Source organism: Harpia harpyja, chromosome 10 (assembly GCF_026419915.1).
Source record: "Harpia harpyja isolate bHarHar1 chromosome 10, bHarHar1 primary haplotype, whole genome shotgun sequence".
NCBI classification, from domain to species: domain Eukaryota; kingdom Metazoa; phylum Chordata; class Aves; order Accipitriformes; family Accipitridae; genus Harpia; species Harpia harpyja.
This window is the reverse complement of record NC_068949.1, coordinates 43,895,033-43,920,190: the sequence shown is the minus strand read 5'-3', so window position 1 is coordinate 43,920,190 and position 25,158 is coordinate 43,895,033. Positions and strand designations below refer to the sequence as shown.

Below are 25,158 nucleotides of genomic sequence, written 5' to 3'. Positions count from 1 at the left end.
AGTAAATGAATTTCCAAATTTTCATAATTATCAGGCCACACTGTGACCCTCCCATTTTGCAGGGATAAGTGGTCACTTGGCTCATCTATTTAAAAGAACCTGCTGACTTTTTAAATGGATTCTTTTAAAAAAATCGAATTACCAAGATGAAGTACACGTGGGGTCTGAAGCTTCAGCTCTGAGATAATTTTTACAAGCAGAAAATGCACTAATGAGCCTGTCCTAGGGATTAGCCATCTCCAATCTAGAAAATCAAGCAACATGCAGGAAATTACATTTTTTTGTAGGGAAAAGTCCCAGTCAGGAAAAAAACGGAGGTGCTTCCTCCTGTGCCCCAAACGGAAGGCGCTAAGGAGGGTTTCGCTGTTGGTGTACACCAGGTGTGTACAACTGGCCGTGGAGAGCTTCGGGCACTTGGAGAAGCGAAATAATAGGAGGGTTGATGGCCAGGTCGGCTGGGTTGGGTTGGGAGAAGGTGGGCACCTAAAGGCTGGTGGCCTCCGGGTACAAGACCTGTCGAGTCAAGAGCTGGAGGAACAGGCAAGAGGAGGCACCAGCTACACGGGAATGAAAAACGACCAGAAACCACAGAAGGTGGCGGCTTGTTATTCCTTAACAGAAGCTGAATTTAATAAACTTCCCGTGCCTTCGCTACAGAACTTCTGTGAGATTTCAGGGTCAGGATATTTGGTCTCCCTGTCCAAGACCACTTAATCCTTTAAACATTTATCAAGTACAGAAAGAAGGTACCTTCGGACTGTTTTACCTTCTTCTACTAACTTCAAAATTCTTCCTACGTCTCCTTTCCAGACATTGACATAGGGAAATCTGGTGACGAGCGACACTGAATTTTAAACCTATATGAGTCTTTGTCAGATGCGGAGACAGAGGCAGAATTTTGCCACATTCACGATATTGCCAATTCATTTGGCTTTGGAGCATTGGGTGGGTTTGCTTACGGCTCTATTTCAAAAGACCCTACAGGGCGTCCTCACCTTTGGAGAGGTGAATGAAAAAGTAAAAGTAATGTAAGGAGCTGAGCTAGAAACGAATGAGCTGAATGAGAGAGGAAACCACCTCAAGATAGTGCTTACTTCATAACTCTAATCTTTCTCGATTTTACAATTTTATAAAGTTCCACTGCAACTTAAATTATTCCCTGATTTTTATTTCTTTTTTTTTTTTTTTTTAAAGATCTTGATCTGCTTGGCTGAAAAGAATGAAAAAGCCACATAGATTTGAATTATTAAAATTAATCTTAAATCTTAAAAGATAATCTTTCATAATAATGGTATCATAAAATATGATCGTAAAAACTTAGTTTGCTATGCTACAATTCTTTCAGCTATGTAGAAGTAGCACAAGATTTTTATGTGACATACTAGTTTTGGCATGCTGTAAATACATTAACTAAATGCAGAGTGACTAACATCATCGATCATTCATTTCATTACCGTAATTTCAATCAATCATTTCATTATGTTCATGTTAAAATAAAAGATCAGCTTGAAATGATGTAGTTGCATGGAAACATTTTTTCTCAGTTGGAAAATCACTAAGATGGACAAAACCGAACACTGCTTTACTAATGATATTTATCTGAAAAAATAATAAACAGAAAAAAATGTATACTTAAGAGTTCACAGGAATTATAAAAGGATAATATCCCGAAGAGCGTGAATTCCATAGCACAATGGAGAAACAGGTAAGGTAAGAGGATAGAAAAAAAATTAAATTTAACTCGTCAGCTGATAATATGATTGTCAGGCTACTATTTCATATACCCAGACTGATTGATACAGCATAAAGAAAATCTCCGTGTGATTACAGATCTCCAAGCCCCACATTACTGAAAAATGAAACCTCATTTTTGCTTTCAATCACTGTCAAGTCCGTGATGAATTCAGACCACTGCCTGACTTGGGAAAGTTTCCGTACCAAGCCCCTCTCCTGGCACCAGCCGACAGCTCCCCACCCCGCTCCCGTCTACTTACGCTGCCTCTGTTCTGAAAACCGAAAGAACTGGAGAGGAGGTTTAAAGTCTTAGGATACGCTAAATGTATATGAAACATCTCAGGTAGTTTATAAGCCCTGATTGCCACCGTGAAATGGCTAGACCTTTTAGTGAAAAGAATTTTCAGATATAAAAATAGTTTTTGATCCCTTTTCTCTATTTTTCTGGTTCCTATTGTTTTGGAACTACAATACCGATGAGAAATTATGTATTTAAAACCACCAAATAATTAAAATACAATGTGATTAGCTGCCATACATATTTTCAAACAGTAATATTACTTTAATAATCAAATGTTACCAAAGTGAATCTTTGCTGAGGAAAAGTGTGTTTGTAATTAATTTGAAGTATCGCTATCAGAGGCAAAGACAGAGAGCTGACATGAAGTTAGTCTTCTGGGATCAAATTATTTTCCTCTGTAAAACTTAAAGCTCCTAAAACCTAATCTTCTGTAAAAGCTTACAAGAAAATAAATAAATAAATACATAAATTTTTTTGCAGACTAAAAGGTTTTTTATCCAGTGATAGTTTTATGGTCTTCAGAGGATTTTCTTTTTTTTTTGTTTTTTGAATTCTGTATCTTTGGTTCTACTACCTCTAAGGTTGAAACCTATAGAAATGTAAATTATTCCCTTTATTATAAAGACAAAATTGAATATAAAAAGGCAATGATGCACTTTCTTCTGTGGGGAAAAAAGCTTCCAATCATATTGGTGTTTTTTTAGTTATCATAAAATTACCTTGAGACCACTGGAAAATGGCCAGTATATGACTATGGAACAAAATTGGAATTGTTTCTTGTTTGTCCTGAAAAATATCCTTTGGTACACGTAAATGCAGTTCTTCATGCAAGAGGGCTCCTGCTTTGTCTCAGGCACAGGGCTGGAAACCTGGGTTCCATTCCCAGTTCAGGAAATATAACCTGTGTGATCTTACATTTAAATGATTTCTGCTTTAACACGTCATCATAAAAACACCACGTAATTTCATATGCTTTATGAATCAGTAATGTTTTGTACCATGTTAAGATATATAGCAAATGAAGCAAAGGTTTCACAACGTCTAGATGAATTTACTAAATATTTTGCATGCAAGTTATTTTTGCAACTCTCACATTTAATATTCTGTGCTAAAAGGTACTGTAGGTATACATAGAAAGTTTAATAAATGGAAAATACATTGTTTGAAGAAAGAAGTGAACATGTGAAGAAATACTGTCCCAGTGGATGCAAGCAGGAGGAGGGATTCAGGGTTAGGCATTTCATCTTACTGTCTGAGAAGAATTTCTGAAATCAGCCTTAGAAAATTAAAATGCAAAACTAAATTGCCAGTAATACCAACCAGCATTATTATAAAATATTTTCTCACTTGATACAGATGGGATATTTTCACTGTATTATGGTTACAAAAAAAAAAAAAAAAAAGAAAAGAAAAAGAAAAAAAAGACGTTCATCATGTTTGTTCCTTGCAGGTTTATCAAATGACAAATGATGTCAGATTTGAAAAGATGAACTTTAGCTCAAGTTCCAAGACAGTTTTAAATGGCAAAGAAGTGTACACAGGGTGAATAGTTTAATGTCTGAATTTTCTCAAATGTGACACTAAACTGTCTTTGTACAGCAGTTGGCCCTGACCAACCTGACTTAAAATCTTTTACCTGCCAAGCAATCAGGTCCTTCAGTTTTTCAATCTTGTCATGATCTTCTGGATGCTCGTGCATATATTTTTCAGTAAAAAAAGCCTAGTCAAGAGAGAAATGAGCCATTACTTCAGAAAATGAATCAACACCTTCTACCATGGAAGAATTACCAACAGCAAAGATAAATGAATCAACCCAAAAGTTCTGCAAAAGAGCAGTAATAGCTAGAAATACAAAGTGAAAGTCTAGGAAAGAGATAGAGGATTTAACAATGTTTTAAGATTAAGACAGGAGGACACAAATGGATGGATACAGCAACACGTCCGTCAGCATGGACCTTCTCCATTTATGCTACAAAATACACGTTGTTTGTATATGCTAGCTTAATATGATTAATACTGGCAACGTAAATACTAGATACAGTGTTTACAGTTTCCCAGTGTTAATATCATACCCCATATAACTTTAAAAGCTAACGTTGTAAACATGCAGTTAAGATTACTTAGACATACTTGCAACTGAGTGGTATCTCAGAAGTCTCTACCATTTGACTGATCCTTTAAAAACTCATGCATTTGAAAGCAAAGGAGAGAACTGCAGTGGGTTACTTCGGTCACTGAAGTTCACCCAGAAATTCCTGCTTCAGCGCCGATGTCCAAGCGCACGAGAGCACACACCGGGACTGTCATCGGTCGCGGTGTCCAACTCTCGTAAGCGATTGTCCACCGCGTCCCCACGTAAGTACTCCTGCTGCTAAACACACCAACGCTTCCTTCAAATGTAGGAAGGCAAAAATGTACCCAGAAATATCAGAAAGACATTAAAAACGGTAACTTTTTAGCAATGTTCTACAAAACACACAGGAGGGGAGACTCGCATAGTGTTTATGTACAAGCACGCACGTCCCGCAGCATTCCAGGAGAGTCCAGGCTCAAAGAGGTGAAGCACTGCAGGACAGATAATTTTGACGTTACCTTCTCATAGTTTGTGAACCCTCCCATGACTGCAGGATCCACGATGCCGTTAAGCAGCATCGAGAGAGGGTTAATGGGTAGATTTGGATCATTTAAATGCTGCTGAACCATATTATTGATCTTATCGTTTGTTAGCTGCATGGTTTCTATTGCATTTTCCAGTGGACTGATTTCAACCTAAAATAAAAACAAAAGGAGGTTTTAACGAAGGAGCAGAGTTTTTAACCTGCCACAGAACTGGCTGTCCACCAAACCGCCACGACTGGAAACATTTCAGGAATTTCAGAACAAAAGATATTTTAACCAGTAATTAACAGAAAGGGTGGTTCCAGGCATTTAGATATTTGGTATCCATATACTGCGGTAACTGATAGGGGATAATCAATATCAGTGGAGAGAGTTAAATGCATTTCGCCGCTGTACGACAGATTACATCTCAGCACAACAGCACAACATTCAGAAAGGCTCTGACAGGAATCAGGAAAGGTTTTTGGAGGATTATGGAGAACATCAGAGATTATGAGTCGGTGAGTTTTAGCAGTACAAAGAAGATCCAGCTTAATGTAATAGTAAGAAAGAAATGATAACTTAACATGGATTTTCTGATGGAAAATGTAATCCTAAGCAGCTCAAAACCCAAGATATTTTTGCAGTGATTATTTTGGTGCATTTCCAAGGAAATCGAGTTTAATATGTCGAAGAGATGACTTCTAAGCTATCTGCTGTGCTTTTTCCCACAAGGTCACATTTTCTTCATCTGAATGTCGATAACTGAAGGAAGAAATTTTCCTTCTCACATAGCCTGGACTTCAGTGACGACAGCTCCTCAGATGTCTTCATGGGGTGAACTAGCTCTTAGACGGTACAAAACGTGCTTTATTTTAATTGACTGATCTCCAACTATTATTTACGACCAGATACTGTGTCTTTCAGAATGACAGTTGCTCATGTTGAAAAAACAGTATTAAAATATTTACAATATTGCTAGAATATGTACATTTAGTGAATGGGCTAAAAATTACTAACTTGCAGCAACCCAGAGTGCAGACAGTCCTCCCTGGAAGACATAGCCTACTTACATTAAAAAAAATGATGTGGTAGGAATAGAAAAGGAAGGTTAATTGAGGCCTGTGAGGAAAATGCAAGTGTATATTTGATTACACCCTAATTTCCATAAATGCTACATAAACAAAGAAGCACTTCTACCTGGCTATCAGTTGCTTACCATGTTTCTGAGAACCACTTATAATCAGATCTCTTTAGTTGTTACTCTTACACCTGCCATCTGATGACATCAAGGATGTTTTAATTAGCATTTTAAAAAGTCTGCCTGGTGAAATTACTGGGGAAGGCAGGTAACGAGCCTGATGTTTCTGCTGCGGCTGTGGAGCAGACCAGGCTCGGACAGGCAGACGTCGGCTGCTGTTCAGAGCTGAATGTGCTACGAGTGAAATTTGGACTGGCAAAGTAAGACCGTATTCACCATCTGATTCGGCAAGGACTGTTGGGAACATCATATGCTAAATTTAGGATTCTGTCATTTGTATTAATGGGCTTCTAACTATGCAATAATTTGTTGATGAACCATTGCTTTTAAAGCTCTTGAATATCTACAGAAATTAGCACTCATTGAGCCGACAGACATCTTTTCTGACTTTTCTGTATCAGCAATCATGGCTTGCTTTCTCATTCTCCTTTCTTTTACTACTCTCATAATCCTCCCTCTAATTTTTTAAAAGCAGATGGAGAATTGCAGTTCCCATCCTACTACTATAAACTGTGCTTTGGAACTTACTGAAGGCTATTTATTAGAAATATCTATACTCGTAAATTATGAGCCTTGCTCCAAGTAGCTTGCTACTCTGGACACTACACAATCTACTCAGGGCAAACAGAAAAGACATACTCCTGATACATTTGCAACACTAAAAAATTAAACATCAAAAGAAAACAGAGATTAGTATTTGTACTTTTTAAAACCAAGTGCAATTCAAAATCCAGTTTCTAATTCACTCAGCAAATCTTTTCCCTACACCTACTTGCGTCCAGCTAAACCAAATCAGATACAGAAAAATGAATGCGTATAACAAATTCCTTGCAGATAATGAACAGATTGAAAAGGTTTAGGTAAAAGTCATCAGAAGGAATTTTAAAAGCAAATAGATTTACGGAAATTATGCATGTTCCTATGGGTTATGTAACATAACACACTGCATTTATTAAATTACTCAGTTTTCTCTCCGCACTGATTTGATAGGATCTCACCTCTTCCTTTAAGGATATTCTAGTTCCATCAATAAAATATGAAATGCGCAAAGCTACTTTAATTCATCGTGTTTAGTAAAACGTCAATAATATCTGTATCCATAATCAAAATTTAGCATTACAGGGACGTAAACCTTGTGATTGTGCTCCCAGCGTTTTAGTCGACAGGAATCTTGAAGAAAGTCAATACCCATTTTGTAGTAACTATGCCAGAGCTAGGTCAAAAGTTATCCGTTGCCGTCTTCCCGCATATTATTAAGTTCCATTCTGGTATCATTTTTCAGCTATGCGACTGATATAATCCTTACTTACAAAAAGCTTATAGAAAGCACTCTCCCAGGATTTATGCACATTTCCATGACAAGCATAGCGTTAAAGGTGCGTGTATACAAATTGCCTGCATAAAGCAGCCTGTCAGGCTGTGCTCTTAACTCGTAAGGAAAAGAGACTTTCATCAGATTTGCCAGGCTTTATAAACAACACTTTTTGCAATCATGAAGATAAATACAATCTTCTCTATCAGGATAATATTGAAAATACAAAATTCATTAAAAATTCAATGTGTTTTATTCAGCTGCCTATTACTGTCAAACATCACATTCATATTCTGTTACTATAGATACCATAGTAATTTTCTGCATTACTTCTGTTCATCTAAATACAACTGTCCAACATAACCTCAATGGAGCAATGAAAAAGGTTTTAATTAATCATATGCAAATTGTTCTTTTTCTTTAAAAATAAGCCTCACGAGAGATTTAAAAACTGCAGTAACAATGTTTTTATTGCTACTTAAAAATTACAGCTGTGTAAGAATAATTTAATCTTAAAGGCGTTTAATGGATATGTCTTATCTAAACAGTCTAAATGGTAGAACAGAGAAATGCATAATTTGGAGTCACTCCGTGAGGTTGCTAGGGTATATTTTAGCTAACTATGGAAAAAACCCAAAAACAATCTTTAAGCACAAACGGTAAGTAGAGAAGAAATGCTGACACACACAATGCATTCGATTTATGGTGTATCTTGAATAAATTACAACCAGACTACCGAAATCCTCTTTTCCAAAATTCAGACTAGTTTCGTTTTGACGTAGCAGGGTTCCCCTACACCACCGCGGGTCCCTCATCATTTTAGGCACACGGCTTACGCCACAGGCTGTAATGGCTCGCCTGCTGAAAGCCAGAAATAAGAAGTACTTCAAGCACTTGACCGGACCTTGCCCTGAAGGCCTGGAAGATCAGCCCGCATTTCCTTCTCCCAGGAGGGGAAAACCATTACTTGGGTCACCCTCAGTCAATAATCAGCACCCTCTGCAAGCAAATTCCCCTTGTCTTAGGATGCCAGATATAGGCACATCGATTGCTTGGTCCCAGGACCGAAGCACAGTCATACAAAAATATAAACGCTCCCTGGCTGTGTAAGAGCCCCGTTCTTTTATGCAATCTCAATAAAGCCAAACTGATCTTACCATGAAAACTGATTTGACTTCAAACCACCTCAGAATCCCTGGTAATTTATACGCTGTCACATAGATGGTTCTCTCAATCCACATATTCTGCAAATATAACATAAACATCACGTTATCAGATTGATAGCTTTTATCTTAAGCAAAGCCTTAAAATGTTATCATCAGGAAAAGGAACCGCAGTACGACAGACATTACGAAGCCGGGGGAAATTTCAAACAGTATCTGCTTGGGCAGACGATGGAGCAGCACCGATTTAAATCTGATACGTGATTTAGCAGAGAACGACTGCTCTCTTGCCAAAGGAGAACACTACGTAAAAGATCCACTGGTTTTACTGGACCGTCATTTCTCCCACGAGTGCTTTTAAGGACCATCCTCCACAAAACCACCACCTCTTGATATAGCGAAAGCTTCTTCCCCGGGAGGGCAGAGGAGCCGAGGGACGGGCTCCCCGGGGAGGCTGTGCCGTCCCCATCCTCGCAGGTTTCAAGACTCGACGGGGAAAGCCCTGAGCAGCCGGGTCCGACCCCGGAGCCGGGGCAGGGGTCGGACCCAAGGTCCCGTCCTGGCCTGAATTTGCGATCCTGTGATTTCATCTGAGCTGTGAACTGCAATGGCTCTGTTGTAACACCTCCTCGCTGGTTTGAATTTAAGGATGCGTGATTTAACATCTCTTCCTTCACATGCGTGTATTTGGTTCATAACCGACGTCAGAGATGTCTCTTGATCTGATTGTGTTAGGACTGGCATATGTTGGTAGTGCACCTTATTTATTATGAGGCTTTTTTTAAAACAGAATTGCTTATTCCATCCTCCATTAACAGAAGAAGTAATTTCAAAGTGATTTAGATATACCTAAACTTTTTCATCTACACTCAAAACATATTGTAAACTGTAGCACTCCAGTCTAGCATTACGCTTCTAGAAAAGAAAGGTCTCCTACCTCCTCAGCTAAACCCACGTAGATTAGCAAATTAGCAATTTTTGATATAACAGCCACCAAAAGAAGCCACAGGTACTAGAAGAGTCTCTGAATGAATACCTAGTCGTAGCTGTAGGAAACCAAATACTCAGCATTTATGGGCACATTGATTAGATTACAGTCTGCTACTACACAGAAAACCAAGTTCTACGCTCAAGAAATGATGCATTAATTTATTACTTTAATTACTACTACTTTACTACTAACTGCACCCACTAGAACCCCTGTGAATAAAATGGTGTCTATAAAAAAAAAAAGCAATCAACTTGATGTAACCTGTTGTAAATGTTTTGATGAATACAAGCTGTGCTCAAAGGGAGTTTTACTGACCATTAGATGAAACATATGGTTTAGTTTAAAAAAAAAAAAAAAAAAGGAGAGAAAAGAAACGAAAAAGGTATTACTGCAAAAAGCTTTTTAGATGCCTGACTGGAATCTTCATGGCAAGACAAGTTTTGGCAAGAGACATCTATCTTTTCAGGTATAGCCATTTTAAACTTCTTTCTCAAAACAGTTGGTTTTTAACAAAATAAATACAGCTTTGTCCATTTTTTCTATTGGTATAAACCAGAACACAATAAATTGGTTTAATTGAATTTCTATGAAAAATAATCACATTTAAGACTAGGATTTATTTTTCAACAACCAAAACATAATGAATGGTTCAGATTCTCAAAATGGAGGGGAATAAACAAGCAAACACCCAAAGTACTTTATTTTCTTTCTTTCTTTTGTTTTTTTACCGCAAATTCGTTGTCTGGGTTTTTCTCTCCTTTTCGAACAGGGCGTGAATACTCAAACCGTTGGACTTCATTCACCCTATAGAAACTGAAAAAAGGGAAAAGCACAATCAAAATCAAACACTGTCTGTTTAGGAATTGCTGCTAAACTCTAGTCCTAGAAAAAGAGTTTCTGCATAAATATAAACCGCTTATGGGACCACTGTTTTCCAGTGGGTTGGATGGGATCTCTGCTGATATTAAGAATACCCATGAAATGCCCTCACAATCACTACCCTCCTTGGCTGTGTACAGATTTGTCATATGACAACAAGAACTATTTTAAGTGTTATAAAGGAGACTGATAAAATTGCAAAACCGGCCCAAACTCACCTCACGATTTGTTCTGACACTGGCCTGTGAAATTTAGATGGTAGATCCAGTTTTGGCTTTACAGTAAAGCACTGAATATCTGAATTTCAGGGGTTAAGAACTGAAAAGCAAATTTCAATCACGCAGAACAGGCAGCTCAACGGGAACTCAAAGAAAGGACAGAACAACAAAATTAATGTATTACACCCATAAAGGCAGAAGCGCAACAGTCTCCTGCTCGTGTTGGCCACAAATCCTCCATCTGTGCGGCTGCAGGAGCCGCTGTACCACCTAAGGATACACTGGCCGGAGGAGTTTTTAATGTCATCGCCCGGTGGAGATGTTGTCTTCATTTTTTCTGCGTTCGGAAACTGAGTCAACAACCTCGCTTCGAAGTCTTCGCGGCGTTCATACTCCTTTCCCCGGTAAATGAAGACTTTGTTCTGGAAACAAATTAAGAGGTGAAATCCTAATACCGGTATCCTCAGTAATGAACTGGGATCTCAGAGGCATTGACTCCCATGTTGTTAAGTGAGAAATTTTACATTCCTCACGCTATGATATAATCAATAGTTTACAAATATTTTATGCCAATTCAATAAAGCACAAATGGATTTCCTTACCTTCAATTCAGTACTGAAATCACTAAGCATGCGCTCACCTTTAGGCCTATGTATAAACCACGCTAAATTCAATGGGATCCAAACACATGATTTCAAGGATCTATAAAATAGATGCCCACTGAAAATGTATTAAGACAAATTATGTCCTCTATCAAATCCAAGATCTCCCTCTGTAATTCCTCTCATTCATCTTCCACAGCTAATGGTGGAACGGATGTAAATAAATAGAATTAGGCTTTTTATAAACTAACACTTATTAAAAGGTATTGACGTGAGCAAGCAAGAATAGCAGAGAAAAGCATAAACAGAAAATGAAGCCAATTTTAGGAGGAAGGTCCAAAGCCACTGACTGTTTTAGAAAGACTGATACACCCCAGACCACATTAGTCTATTAGATTTTTGCCATTATACAGTTGTCTGCACACAGCATAACTTTTAAGTATATTGTATTTCTAAATATTGTTTTCTTCTTTTCACATTAAAGAAAATTAAGATATATTTTATATAGTCCATTTATAGACTGAACAAGCATATTAAATTCTAAGAAAAAGGTGAAAGATGACTTGCATATTTTTAACTGATAAAATATATTAAAGTGAATTTTGATATGAATGTAACACTTGCATCTGAATATGCTTAACCTCATTACTCACCTCAGAATGAACACTTGGTGAAAAAATTATATAGCACTTGTTGGAAAAAAGGGTGTTATGACTAGGGGTAGAAAACTGGAATAGTTTACATCTGCCCAGTTAGGTTTAGTTCTGCAACGGTGCCTTTTGAAATGCACAGTAGATGAAAGAATACTCTCTATTTGGGTGGAAAAAAAAAAAGAAAAAAGGGCAGATGCCTAAGAAGTGTATATATACCTGTAATTCAGGTATATATACCTGTAATTCAGAGGAAAAATTGCAACAGAAGAAAAAGCTGGTATTGAGGATTTTCTCAATCAGCAAGGCACTTAATAGCCTATTTTTCAGAGTTTTTAATCACTCATTTATTACAAACTGACCAATCCACAAGGCTTTTGTAAAGCATGGTGTTTTCCCGCACTGACAAAAAACCCCATTCAGTCGTGAAGAGAAAAAGCAGTTCAACATTAATATAGCAGATTAACACTATTCTGCACTGTACCCCTTTGACTATCCAGTTTAACACAGCACTTCAACAGGAAAACTGCCTTGTGCTCTCTGCATTTTCTGCACGTAAACACGTGGCTGATTGAGGGGCTGAGACAAACTGCCCCGCGGCCACTCCGTGCGCTCGGTCAGGACGGCTCGCCGTGCCCCTTGTGATCCCAGGGACACCCCTCTCCGGTTAGCAGCTCTGGATCACCGGATAGTCACGATATTTCTCGAGGATAATGGGCACTCTGTTGAGAGTGACTGTACGTGTGACAAAATTTCATGTCGACTGACAGCCACGATCCCTTTTGCAAAGTTATCAGTGACTTCATGGTACATTCATCGTTTTGACGATTCCTGATAATCCAGTCTTCCCTATTAGAATATCATAAAATACTAATTTAATCATTTTCTAGAAAAATGGGTTGGTCAATCTTAACAGTGACTCCTTCTCACCGGACACTAAATATTTTTTGCCTGGTAAAACTTAAGAAATTATTAATAAACATTTTACAAAAGACTTATTAAAGCTTTTTTACTTCACGTACCACAAACATTTTTTGCTGTTTGACGCTTGATAAAAGCTATTGCACGTACGTTACTCTACATGTACTTCAAACACCACAATAATTCTTGGTTTTTCCGCATCGCACCTCTTTAGAGTTGGTCTTCTGATACACGCGGTAGCTCGCACACCATCAAGCCTTTGCCTCAGCTGCTAACAAACGGCTTTCCCAGTTTGCTGAATTGCCTTTCACAAGCTTTGGGGCAGCTCGGGGTACCGACGATCCTGCCACCTTCCTGCACGCTCAGAATCTCTTTGGCATGAGGTGCCCAACCGTAATTTGGAGACCAAGCAGCGGGCTAACATACGAGAGAGCTCATCTCCCCATTTTTGTTTGAGGCTCTGCACACAATGGATGCTGCAAATGCACTCTTAGCCTGGCAGGAGCTGCCTGGGGTCAGCTTTATTCCTTTCAGCTGCAAAGAACTGATAATTTATTGTACTTCTCAGGAGGAATGAATGGTACAAGCACGCCTGTAGTCCAGCATCCCAGGGTGTATGAAAAGCCACACGCATTTGCTGCTTCTTGGGATGATTCAAGAATATAATTTTTTTCACATGGGCTTTAGTTAGTTGGTGGAAAAGGAGGATTCTTCCAAACGAGCACCTGATTAATAAAAGTTTTACTTTGGGGGATTTTTTAAAGCCTTTCCCTACTTCATTTTAACAGACCATGAAAGACCAGCCGACCACAAGTAACCTGACAAAGCCAGTTTTATCAGCACTCACTGGATTTATCCAGTGAGACGGGCTTCAGCATAGGCTTGGGCTTGCTCCTGTTATTTGTTATGGCATAATCTGAGGTAACATGGAATTACTCAGTTATAAACAGGAACTCATCTCCCAAATGAGTATTTCCAGGAGGAAACCTACCACCAGCCCCTGGCCTGAGACTAAATCTCTCTGAGTCTCCTGGACTCAGAGAATAATCTGAGAATAATAGTAATCATTTTTACTCTTCTGTCTCTTGAAGTGCCTTAATCTGCTGTAACTCTTCCAAAGGAGAGAGTCTCTTTCCAAATTTAAAATCCTCAGCTCTTAAGACAGATACGAGCAGCGCAGTTATTTCCATGCCACCGACTGCCAAGTGCCAGAGTCCAGAGAATCATGATACAGATGCAATTCGGATATGTTAAATCCCCACCCTTCTTTAGCCACTAATTTAACCCCATAACAATCCTGGTATCAGTGGAAAATACCTAAAATGTTAGTAGACTGATGTTACTGGCATCAACCAAGTGACCTATGTCTTAAATTGACATGTGACTCAGGAAAACCAATGATAAAAGACTGCTTTTAAAGGTATCACATACATCTCTGATATTCAACTTCATTTTAGTGACTATGCTGGAAAGGAGACTCACGTGAAAGCATGGTCACATACAAAAGGCTTCTCTACCATACTCTCATAAATATATATATATATACACACACACACACACACTTGTCAGGCAAAAATGTCACCATTTCAGATGGTGCTGGTTATTACCCTGATTTATGGATTGGGTGGTATATCTTCATTTCTAGTGATACCCTGAAGAAGTATTGGATATGTTTGAAGAAAAAGCTTCTCTACTAAAATTCAACTATTCCGTATTAGAAACTGGAAAGGAAAAAAAAAATGTTTGTTTTATACACCTAAAAACCAACCATCAATGTGAGGTAGATTGCAGATAACACACCGACATACAATAATGTACTTTCGTCATAACTGAGGGAAATTTCCAAAGCAAGAAACCTTGCTATTATCTGTGGAAAAAGGTGGACGCTTACCCTTATAAATGTCGGAAATCCCTGGCCGTAGTAACCAACAGCAAAGTAGTCTGGTTTTGGTCTTATCACTTTCACAATGTTTTCATAGAACTGGGCTTGCTTTCTCTGCAAAATAAATAGGAGGAATTTTAGTGACCTAAACTTTAAGGAGATTCCTTATACTTAAGATCTAGATCTCTTTTATGTGTATCTCTAACTTAAAGATGTACATGTTTCATTCACCCCTTTTTCTTCACCTTTCTATCAGATATATGCTAATATTCTGAAATAGTAGACTCTGTAGTCACTATTTTTATGCTCAACTTGCTGAACCTCACTGTTCCATATCCAGTATCTCAATTGTGATGAAGGTCAAGAATTTGCAAGGCAGCCTGAATTCCTGGTTGTGACACCGCCACTGCCAAAACACTGGAATGATGAAGCACTCACCGCTAAAGCCAGCTCATCTCGGTGGTGCTGACTTCTCAGTTTTCGGCTGTTACATTTCATTACAGTTTTCTACTACTTCTTTTCCATGTTTACAACTATTTATTTGTATATGGAAAGCACGCAGTTGAGAATTGCAGAAAAATGTAACTTTTGGAATAAATACACGCATGTCAGACACCATCTGTTTTTGAAGCGGAATCCTTCTTTATCTCAAAAGATGAAATAGTAACAAATGTACAGCTTCAGATGATCTGTTCATTAACTTATTTTTAGTCTATTACTTTCTGTAAGAGAACAAATTCTGATTTGGGGGGAGGTTTATTACTGCTCCCCTATGACAGATAACAGTAAATGGCAAGAAGACTACAAAGACCCAGATCTGCTGTATATTTCTCAGTTCACCTGTAGCAAAACTATTTTGTCATTTCTGAATTGTCTTAGAGTCTAATATTTAATATTGCTTGAATAAAAGAGACAATAGAGAGAACAGAAAGAAACAAAAAACTTTTAAATTTTCCTGGGTGGTAGGAGGGAAAATAATGCTATTCAGCAGCAGCAATAAGAAAAGCTGATGGGGTATGTGAGACCTGACTCATATGGGAGTGTGAATTTTGATCTTTGCCTTATTAGGGATGAATGCCCAACGCACGCTGGTACTAATTTTTGTGACATCTCTCTTAATTTCTCCTTTCTGATGAGGAGCAAGTAAACTGATGTGAGAATTGGAAGTTCTGGGTCTCCCCTCTTAGAAGAGGGAGAAACTCCATTCCCATACGCAGATGAACTATACCTGGTTTATACCACAGCCTGGAATTATGTCACTTAATGTAAACAGTGACATATTTACTGTGCAAGAGAAATGGTGAAAAATACCTAACTCGGTATTATCGGTCATCAGCTACAATGTATAAAGTGCAAATTCAGACTACTCCTCCAACACGGATGCGGTATGATAAGTGAAGAGCGGTTGCCTCTGTGACAAAGCTGTTCACGTTCCCATATGCAAGCATAAAGGAGATGGAAAATGAAAAACGAGGGACCCGGAGAGTAGCTACCCACTGTTGAGTAATCATATCTGACACATGAGAATCATTTCTAGCTGAGGAACAATCTCTACCAGATTCCTTTTATATTGAAATGAAGAATATTCTCCATTGAACGCAGCCCTACTGATGGCGGGCCAAGGAAGACTCTTCTGGCGTACCACAGCACCCGAGAAATGCTCTGTATACATCCCTGACCTCCTGCAGTACAAAGCAACGCGAAACCAGGCTCCACATTTGTTTAGGCAAATCAATACAACCAGTCTGTCAGTAAAAAACAGTTAAAATGCCACAAAAGGAGGACCATCAAAAAGGGATATAAATTCAGCTCTAGAGAGCTGGAGGACAGAACCATGGACACAACAAAGAGCATGTAAAGGAGTGAAGAAACCACAAAATTGAGAGGAGCTGTATTTACCTTTATTCTTTCCTCCCCAAGAAAGGAGATTCTGGGGAGATGAGGATGGAGGTGCCTCTGGGGAGATGGCTCCTAGCCATTCCCAAACTGAGCGTCGGTGTCAGCGGAGAAAGAGGGTGCAATGACACCGAATTAATGCCCAGCTCAGACAGGCTGGGATAACGCAGATAAACAATTCAAAGAAATTAAGGACCGTGGTGAGCGCAAAGGTAAAACGTATCAAAACCCTGAAAGTCAAAAATTTTCAGAACCAAACTGGAATCATGTCCCAACTGTTGTGAAAATGGTTGAGAAGTTAGGAGGGACACTGACAGCTGCCATTTATCTCTTTGGAGAAGAGCAGGAGAAAATAAATGGTGCAGGCATAATGAATGGGTAACGTCAGGGCAAAAATAACTGACTCTAGACATGAACGCTTGGGGATTATTCATACCTAAAAAAAGAAACGTGAATATGGAAAGACACTTGAGAGAGAATGGGGATTTTTTCATGTTCCCATTTATATTTAAATTCCAAATTTCCTTTTATACCCCAAATAAATCAGCTTAACAGTAACCGAAATCTTTTTCTTTCAGCTAAAAAAAAATAAAATACAATCTTTTTCAGGCACTCCAGTGGTAGTCAGTTAATCAACATTTGTCCAACACAGCCAAAACGGGCATCTATTTCTGCATTTTACTGTCATAAGAGAGATTTTCAATAGAATTTTAAAAGCTTAGAAATTAAATTCTAAAAAATTGTTGCAGTGTCTATGTCATTAAAAAAAAAACCTACCAGCAGTTCACTGAGTTGTTCATAATCAAACATTTCATTTTCATACTGTTCTGCAAGTTCTTTACCCAAGGCAATGGCCTCTTCCCACATCTGTTGGAAAAAAAAAATCACAAAACAACAACAAAAAACCTGAATTACATACCTTGGTTAAACAACAACATTGGAATAAAATAAATCTTAATAAAACATAACAAAATGCATTGTGTCACATGCCTGAAAACACTGCGCATCTGATGTGCCAAATAGTTGTGGCAGCATTACCCACATGTCTCTATTTGATGCAAATCAAGTAAAATTATCAAATTGCTTCAGAAATAAAATGATTCCAGCTAGCCCAACTAGATACCCAATAATGTGTAAACATGGCCTGCCCACAAAGAAACCCAGAACCTAGGACTTTGGATAAATGCTGTTGATTGATTATAGTTCATAATCACCTCTCTCTCCTTCTAATATCTATAATCTGTATTAGACAGGACAGGCAATTTGCAGATATTGCTTTGAACAAATAGTCATTATATTTCCATTGGTTCTTTTTCCTCTCTTGTTCTTCAACCATGAAATTCAGCAGCCGTCTCAACTGACCCAAAGAAATTTAACAATATCCTTCAGCTCTTCAGAAGCCAACAATCTTAATGAGGAGCAGCAAGAATGTTTTTAAATGTGTATTTTTCATTTTTTTCTACTCTAAATATAAAGACCCACTCAAACCCAGAAAAGATGCTTAAATTAGCACACTAGGCTATGTAAGACCAAACTTGATGATCTGCCGCTGCTGCTGAAATTTGGCTGGCACCGCTGACCTCACTTTATTAAAAAAATGAGATTCGGAATGAGTTATAAATCCATTTGGTTCGTATTACCCTTCATCTTAAATTTAAATCCCCTGTCCACACCACCTAATTCTCCTCTCGGCATCAGGCCACATGTTCCTCGCCCCGGTGGAATACCGAGACGGCTGCAGCTGCGAAGAGCAGCCAGATGAAGGAGGGCTGAGGAAAAGGGCTGACCACAGGTTTCCCCATCGCTCCTCCAAGACATCCACCTTTGGGAACGAGGAGTTTGAGATGAAGCACCGCAACTTCTAAAGATGGTGGGAGCTAGATTCTGGGGAGAGAGAAGGGGAATGGTGCTCCTGGGGAAACCTTCACGCGCACAACCTATTCCTGCATCCATCCCGTACAGACCCCCCCATCTCATCTGCTTTAAAGCACTGCCTAAATAAGAAATATTCCCCCCGCCAAGACCCTCTGAAAACCAAAAGTCCCCCAAAACACACAAATGAAATCCCACCACTCAAAGCCCCAACTCATTGTTGGGTGAATTTTATTTGTCTTTTGATCTGCGAGTTGAGATCACATTTCCTAGTATATCAGGCAAACTTGGAAAAAAATAAGACTGTTAGGAAAATTCCTAGTTCTAGATACTGATTTAAAAAATAAGAGTAAAACATCAAGAGTTCATACAACTGTCAGCATGACCGAGACTGCTGCCAGCACTGGCTGAGAAGTCAGGCAGGGCACAGCTACCTGGGTTTTAGTGGCACAAACACCAGACTGGGACCTAGAATATCTTTTTTTTCCCCTAGGAATTGGCAATTTGGAGCCCAGCCAGGCTGAATATTCAGCAAGCCTTCCCCCACGTGTGACATGCCAATGCCACAAAAGCAAGACGTGGCTCGGGTCCCACCCGTTTGCTCTCCGTCCCTGCTCCCCCCTGGAAGTGAGGAGCCAATTTTCAAGTGGAGAGCACCCGTCCTACAAACCCAAGGATGGACTGAAAGATTGTCCTGGCAGACCGAAAGGGAAGGGATGGAAAGCAGCAGCCTGAAGAGGCAGGGAGCTGCTGATGGTAGAGGAGATGAGGAGCTGCGAAAGGAAAAATAGTTACGGGAGATGGCAGGGAGAAAGGAGAGAGATTTATGCTCTTGAAGTAAGGGAGTGAAGTAAAGAGAAAATATGGGCCAGAAACTACACTGGTATGGCCGAGAGAGGGAAAAGGAGCTTTTGAGTCCTAAAGAAAACAAATGGGCAGATGCTTGGGCAAACAGAAACTGAGCGGTGACCTAATTTAAGACAGAAAGGTGATGGATGCTCACAAAGGGTAGAGCCTGGTACCTACATTAACCTTTCCTTATGCCTCCACGTGATGTTTGACCTCTTCTCTTCATTTCTACAACAACGTTCATAATATTATTTATCTAGGGAAGAGGACTGGAAGGAGCATGAGTTACCTCTTGTTTGTCAAGTGCCTTGAAGATGAAAAATGCATCCGAATGCCTAATTACAATCGCTGTAATGAGGGATCACGTCTGCAGGAAACCACAAAGCAGATTGTACACTCTGCAACGCAACTTTTGCAAATGGAAGAATCGGAATGTTTTATCTGTATTATACGTCTAATCTAGAATGATGATACGGAGCATATTTTTATTTCTAAACAAAAATTAACATGAGTTTAATAGTAAAGGCACATTTACAGAAAATGGAGTACATTTTCACATACTAGGCTGAGTTAATTTTGACTCAGAAGAGCAATATACTACCAATTTATAGAAACTAAACTAATATTCAGTTGTTTGGTAAGTCAGCAAGTGAAACCTTTCAAAATCACTTAACCTTTCTTCATTTTGACTGCTATTTTCTTTTTAACTTCAGTCATCCGTAACTTCTTCTGCACATTCTCATTTCAAAGAAAATGGCGTTCCATAATTTTCCTTGTCCCGGTTCTCTGTTTGTGTGTTCCAGATTTAACCAGTCCCTCTCCAAAACCGAAGCACTTCCACTCTCTTTTCTGTTGTGAAAATATTTATAGATGATCTCAGGCAAACAGCTTTGGAGCTGAATGAGATTGGAAATAAATGAAAGTCTAAATAATTTTAGATTTGCGTCGACACTGTAAACAAACTCATTCAGTTCTTCCACTGAATCCCAGATAAGCACAGACATTGCGACGAGTTTCCAAAGCACGTCTGGCAACTCAAAGCACCGCCTCGGTGTTAAGGCTGTATGCCTTTTAACGCTAATTGCACCTGATCATCACGAGGCAAGGGATTCTGGATTAGCGGCGGGAGAGACGAGGAGAGAAGAGCCGAGGGGGCTGAAATGCCGCGTTGGTATTGCTCAGCGTGAGTGCCCTCATGCCACCGCGGCTTTGCAGCCCGTGGGTCACACCACGGCAAGCCCATCCTGGACTGTCATCTGTACTGCTGCAACGCCCTGGAGCCCATCAGAACTTCAAGAAGGACACGGACCTGGTGGAGCGAGTCCAGAGGAGGGCCACGAAGACCATCAGGGGGCTGGAGCACCTCTCCTACGGAGACAGGCTGAGAGAGTTGGGGTTGTTCAGCCTGGAGAAGAGAAGGCTCCGGGGAGACCTTAGAGCAGCCTTCCACTGCCTAAAGGGGGGCTACAAGAGAGATGGGGAGGGACTTTTTACAAGGGCCTGTAGTGATAGGACAAGGGGTAATGGCTTTACACTGAAAGATGGTAGATTTAGGTTAGATGTAAGGAAGAAATTCTTCCCTGTGAGGGTGGTGAGGCGCTGGAATGGGTTGCCCAGAGAAGCTGTGGCTGCCCCATCCCTGGCAGTGTTCAAGGGCAGGTTGGATGGGGCTTGGAGCAACCTGGTCTGGTGGAAGGTGTCCCTGCCCATGGCAGGGGGGTTGGACTAGATGACCTTTAAATGTCCCTTCCGACCCAAACTATTCTATGATTCTGTGATTCTAAAACCAGACCGGCGCTGTCAAAGGCACTGCATACACACCAACGCTTATAGGTAGCACAGCATTGCCACTGGTTAAATGATGACTTTATTAGAATTAAGTCTTGTTTCTGTTTTTTTTTTCTCCCCTTCCCATCCTTGTCAGTCGAAACTGTGAACACGCTGGAGCAGAGGCTGCATTTCCCCCAGCCTGATCAAAGCCTTTAGGAGTTACTGAATATAAATATTAATAATGAATTTTATAAATGTTTCAGAGCCTAAAAAAATGAATCCTCAAATTAAATATATTGATTTAGTTCATCTCCAATATACTTACAGTAACCGTACAATCCTGGCATTCTTCCTCGTAACCATTCCCCTATCTATAAGTGGAGATGATCAGGAAAAAACCAGATATTATGAACCACATTTGTTTCTGGCTTAAATTACTGGAGTTACTTTAAAAATTCTTTAGAAGTTAGTTTACGAGTTATACTACTGCAACACTTTCAGTTATAGAGAAGAGAAAAAACTCTTTTTCTATCGTACTGCAAATACACAATAAAAGTGCCTCACCATGGGAAAGGATTCTTTCAATTTTTGCCAGCCTCTAACCTGGCCCCTCTCCAGCCAAGGGATCTGCCTTAGAGAAAAGCACCTACTTCTTGTTGCTACTACCTCTTAAAAACACCACTCCGCTCCAACAACTCTATTTTGAAATCCAATCGTCCGGTTCAATCCTCCAAAGGAACACCAAGAAGTTGTATTATAAAACTCAATTTGTAAAATGTCAAGTGCCCCGAACTCCAGAGGTCCACGAGACCATTAACCGCCTGGCTTTTCCCTCGGCCGTTCGGGCAGCTGGACCACACTACCCGCAACATCACCAAAACCAAAACCAAAGCCAGTAATTTTTCCGACATCGTAACAGAAGCAGGAACCGTGTGTTTAAAATCCCCTGCACAGCCCTCCGAAAAATTTCTCTGTTTAGTACAGAGCAAATTTATTCAGGTGAGGACAGCATGCCTGTGGCAAAGGATCCTGATAAATGAAATCTATATTCTGAAGGTCAATAACTCCCAATCTGCTGCCTCACAGATTTCCTGCCTGGGAAGGTTTCCCAGGTTTGCCCAGGACATGGCAGGTCTTCTGGAGGAATGAGCTGTACGGGGAGCTACTACACAGGATTTGTACCATGTACAACTCATTAATGCGAGAAACAATTTATCTGGAGAGTGTACCAGAGAAAAAGGTTGGCAATAGTGGAAGGAAAATGCTTCTTTTATACTGAAAGCGTAAGAAAAATGTGTATAGCCTAAATTTAGTTGTGTAGACACGAGCTGCAAAGTGTTATGGGAAAGACTTTGAGGATGCAGAATGAGATCTTTTTAGGGAAAACCTAGCAATTTAATTTATTTTTGAAGCTGGATTGCTTGTTGCCCAGAAAGAACTGCAGCATCCAATTTAGTTTTTGAGGTTCTTTAATAGCAGCAAAGGAGGATCTTAGGATATTTCTTAGCTCCTGCTGAGTTAATGGTCAGTAAAAATGAGATAGTCTAGGATAAGAATATTATCGTGCAATATTCTGATGTATGAGGGGCATTCCAAGCTGTTTAAAGTTCAGATAGCATTAATTAACCATCATTTAAGCTTAATATTTTAAATCAAATGTTAAAACACAGTATTTCTCTATTGCTAGTATCGCATTCAAGACATGTAAGATATAGCCATGGTTGGAAACCCTTTAAAACAACTTGCTATATTCATTTGGAACACGGTCAAACACCGTATCTTTCCTCTCTGAAGACTGTCTCTGTCCTTCACAGCTCTCAGGACGGGCTTACGATCTGACGTGGGATACGAGCTGGACGTGAGCCTCACACTGATTTTTGGCAGACAGGTGAATTTTACCACTATCTTGTTAGATGGAAGAAAAAGCCATTTGATGCCATCCCATGAGCTGGAAAAAAAGACATTTTAAGCCAAAGCATGGCATTTACTGTGTAGTTTCATATATTTTGTGTTTTGTGGCTCTGGTGAAACAGTAAAAGCTTTTTTTTTGGGGGGTGGGGTGAGGAGAGGGGGAAGGAAGGAGGAGCAGAAATAAATGAGCAGTGTGCATTTATTTACTTTTTTCTCCCTGGGACCAACGCTTTCAATTTATGAAGGAGCAGTAGAAAACATGTACTGATTTATAGACTGCGGCAGCTACTGGCAAACTTGAAACACGTTGCTGTTTGTACATTTTACTGTGCAGGCATAAGAATGCTGCTGCTTTCTTTACGGCTCCAGAGACCACAGAAACCTGTTTAAAAACAATCTCTTATCTTTGTCAATGGCACCGAGTATTTCTTGGCTTCAGTAGTTCATTAGCGTTGACTAACATCAACTGCTCCACATGGGAGATGTGTCCCAAAATGTCACCCCCTTCCCTTGTCACTTTATTACCTCCACTATTTCTCCTTCTCGCCCTGAGATACTCTAACCTACCAATTTTCAGTAAAGTCCCCGGATTAAGGGCTTTGTTGGAAATTACAAAGCTTCAGCAAAACACAGAAAGAGCAAACACTTCAGAGCAGTTCAAAGGATAAGTTAGACTGCCATGATAAGCATGAGGATAAGGCTTTTAAGGGCAAAAGCCAAGAGAGATGGAGATGAGACTGGAAAGCGCAACGCAGCGAAGAATAATAATCTAGGAGAGAAAACTAAGCGTATACTAGGGAAACTTGGAAGTAACAACGTTTCATTTTGGAAACAAAGAGCTTAGAAGAATAATGAAAAGTATTACTAATAAGGAATCAAATCCATTAAGTAGAAGACCAGCAAAATGCAGAAGTTGTATCTGAAAATGCTAATTTTCTAAAGGTGAAAGATGTACTTCAGCTTTACAGAAGATTGATTTAAGGACCAAAAGTCAAATATAAGTAAAAAAGTAAGCTTCCTAAGAATAATGTATTAAAAAATAGAAACCAAAATGAGGAATCTTAAATGGATCTCAAACTACAAATAACAGGGATATTCATGGTGAAGGCTAGTATTTTGTTCTCAGCAAAAATGAGATGCCCGGACTCCTGCTTTCAGTGCAAGCCCACACTTTCTATTATTAAATTACAAATTTCTCAGGCACTTCTGGTCTAGAAGTGAGAGGTCCACTCCATTCCAGTCTGTGTATGGAGGACTATACTTTCCTCTAAATTCATCTCACCACGAATGCTAATATGTAGGGAATAAACCTCATGGCTGGTCTTCACTTGAAAAGTGCACCGTGCGTTCCCCCTGGGAAATTACTCCGCTAAGAGAAAGGGATCATGATTTTTGAGAGGCTCAATTATACCACTCTTTAAAAAAAAAAAAAAGCCAATGTTTAGAAAACAAGCGTCACCTTTTAGGAAATCCCTCTCCTCCATTTCTTCTACATAACGTTTCTAACCATGTCTACCTCTCTTCTCAAGTCCACTGCTTCCCACTGGGCAGGCTGGAGTGGAAAAGGCAAAGCCTCACAACTTTAAAACAAAACCCCGAGCTTCTGTAAAAGCCTGGAAGTAGCTCTACAGCTCCCCAGGGTGACGTGACCTTCTTTTGACATCTCTTGTTAACTTTATGGGAAGAGAAAGCAAAGTAGTGGAATCAACCCAGAGTGAATTGCCAGGCAGAGACACAGCTGGGCAATTACCGTACAAAACAAGACGAATTGGTTAGTGTATCGGTCCAGTCTTCTAAAAATGCACAGCGAATAGTATTTCAGATGTGTTAGTGATTATGGAATGGCATAGTTAAAGTAGCTGCTGGACTAGATTTGCAAACTGCATAGGTAAATGTAAGAAGTTGATTTAACCTAATGTCAGAACATCCCAAATGAGAGGATTACCTTAATTCTACTGTGGAAACCTCAACTTTGAGCTTCCTGACATTTGAAAAGTCATGTAAGAGGCTCATATTCTCAGTATATATTGATTTTTTTTTTCCTTTTCATTGAACAATATGAAAAGTTATCACCAACTTGAGCGACCAGAAAATGAGAGAAGAAATATCTGTAACTAGGAAAGAGTGCTTTGAAAATGAATCATCTCCTCACACACAAAAAAATCACACAGGACTCCTATGACTTAGTTATGCAAAGGAACAGGAGGAAGTAATCACAGCGGTCCCTTCGATATCATTGTTCAGCAAAAATTTTTAGAATAATGAAGATTCAGTTGTTTAATCTAACTATGAGGGAAAGGGAAAACACAGCATTTTCAGTGCTATTTCCTTTGACAGCAGGCAGAGCC

General features: G+C 39.5%; 1 protein-coding gene across 2 annotated transcripts in view; it reads right to left on the bottom strand.

Annotated features, from left to right (window-relative positions):
• The window catches only part of DOCK1 (dedicator of cytokinesis 1), a 317,150-nt gene that overhangs the window by 30,690 nt on the left and 261,302 nt on the right, over nucleotides 1–25,158 (bottom strand). For both annotated transcript variants that reach the window (XM_052800114.1, XM_052800116.1), the window contains exons 39-46: nucleotides 17,186–17,275; nucleotides 14,522–14,626; nucleotides 10,738–10,879; nucleotides 10,458–10,536; nucleotides 10,089–10,173; nucleotides 8,364–8,450; nucleotides 4,628–4,804; nucleotides 3,672–3,755 (exon numbers count right to left, since the gene is read on the bottom strand). In XM_052800114.1, the coding sequence (XP_052656074.1) occupies nucleotides 3,672–3,755; nucleotides 4,628–4,804; nucleotides 8,364–8,450; nucleotides 10,089–10,173; nucleotides 10,458–10,536; nucleotides 10,738–10,879; nucleotides 14,522–14,626; nucleotides 17,186–17,275 (849 nt within the window). The remainder of the gene's footprint in view (nucleotides 1–3,671; nucleotides 3,756–4,627; nucleotides 4,805–8,363; nucleotides 8,451–10,088; nucleotides 10,174–10,457; nucleotides 10,537–10,737; nucleotides 10,880–14,521; nucleotides 14,627–17,185; nucleotides 17,276–25,158) is intronic.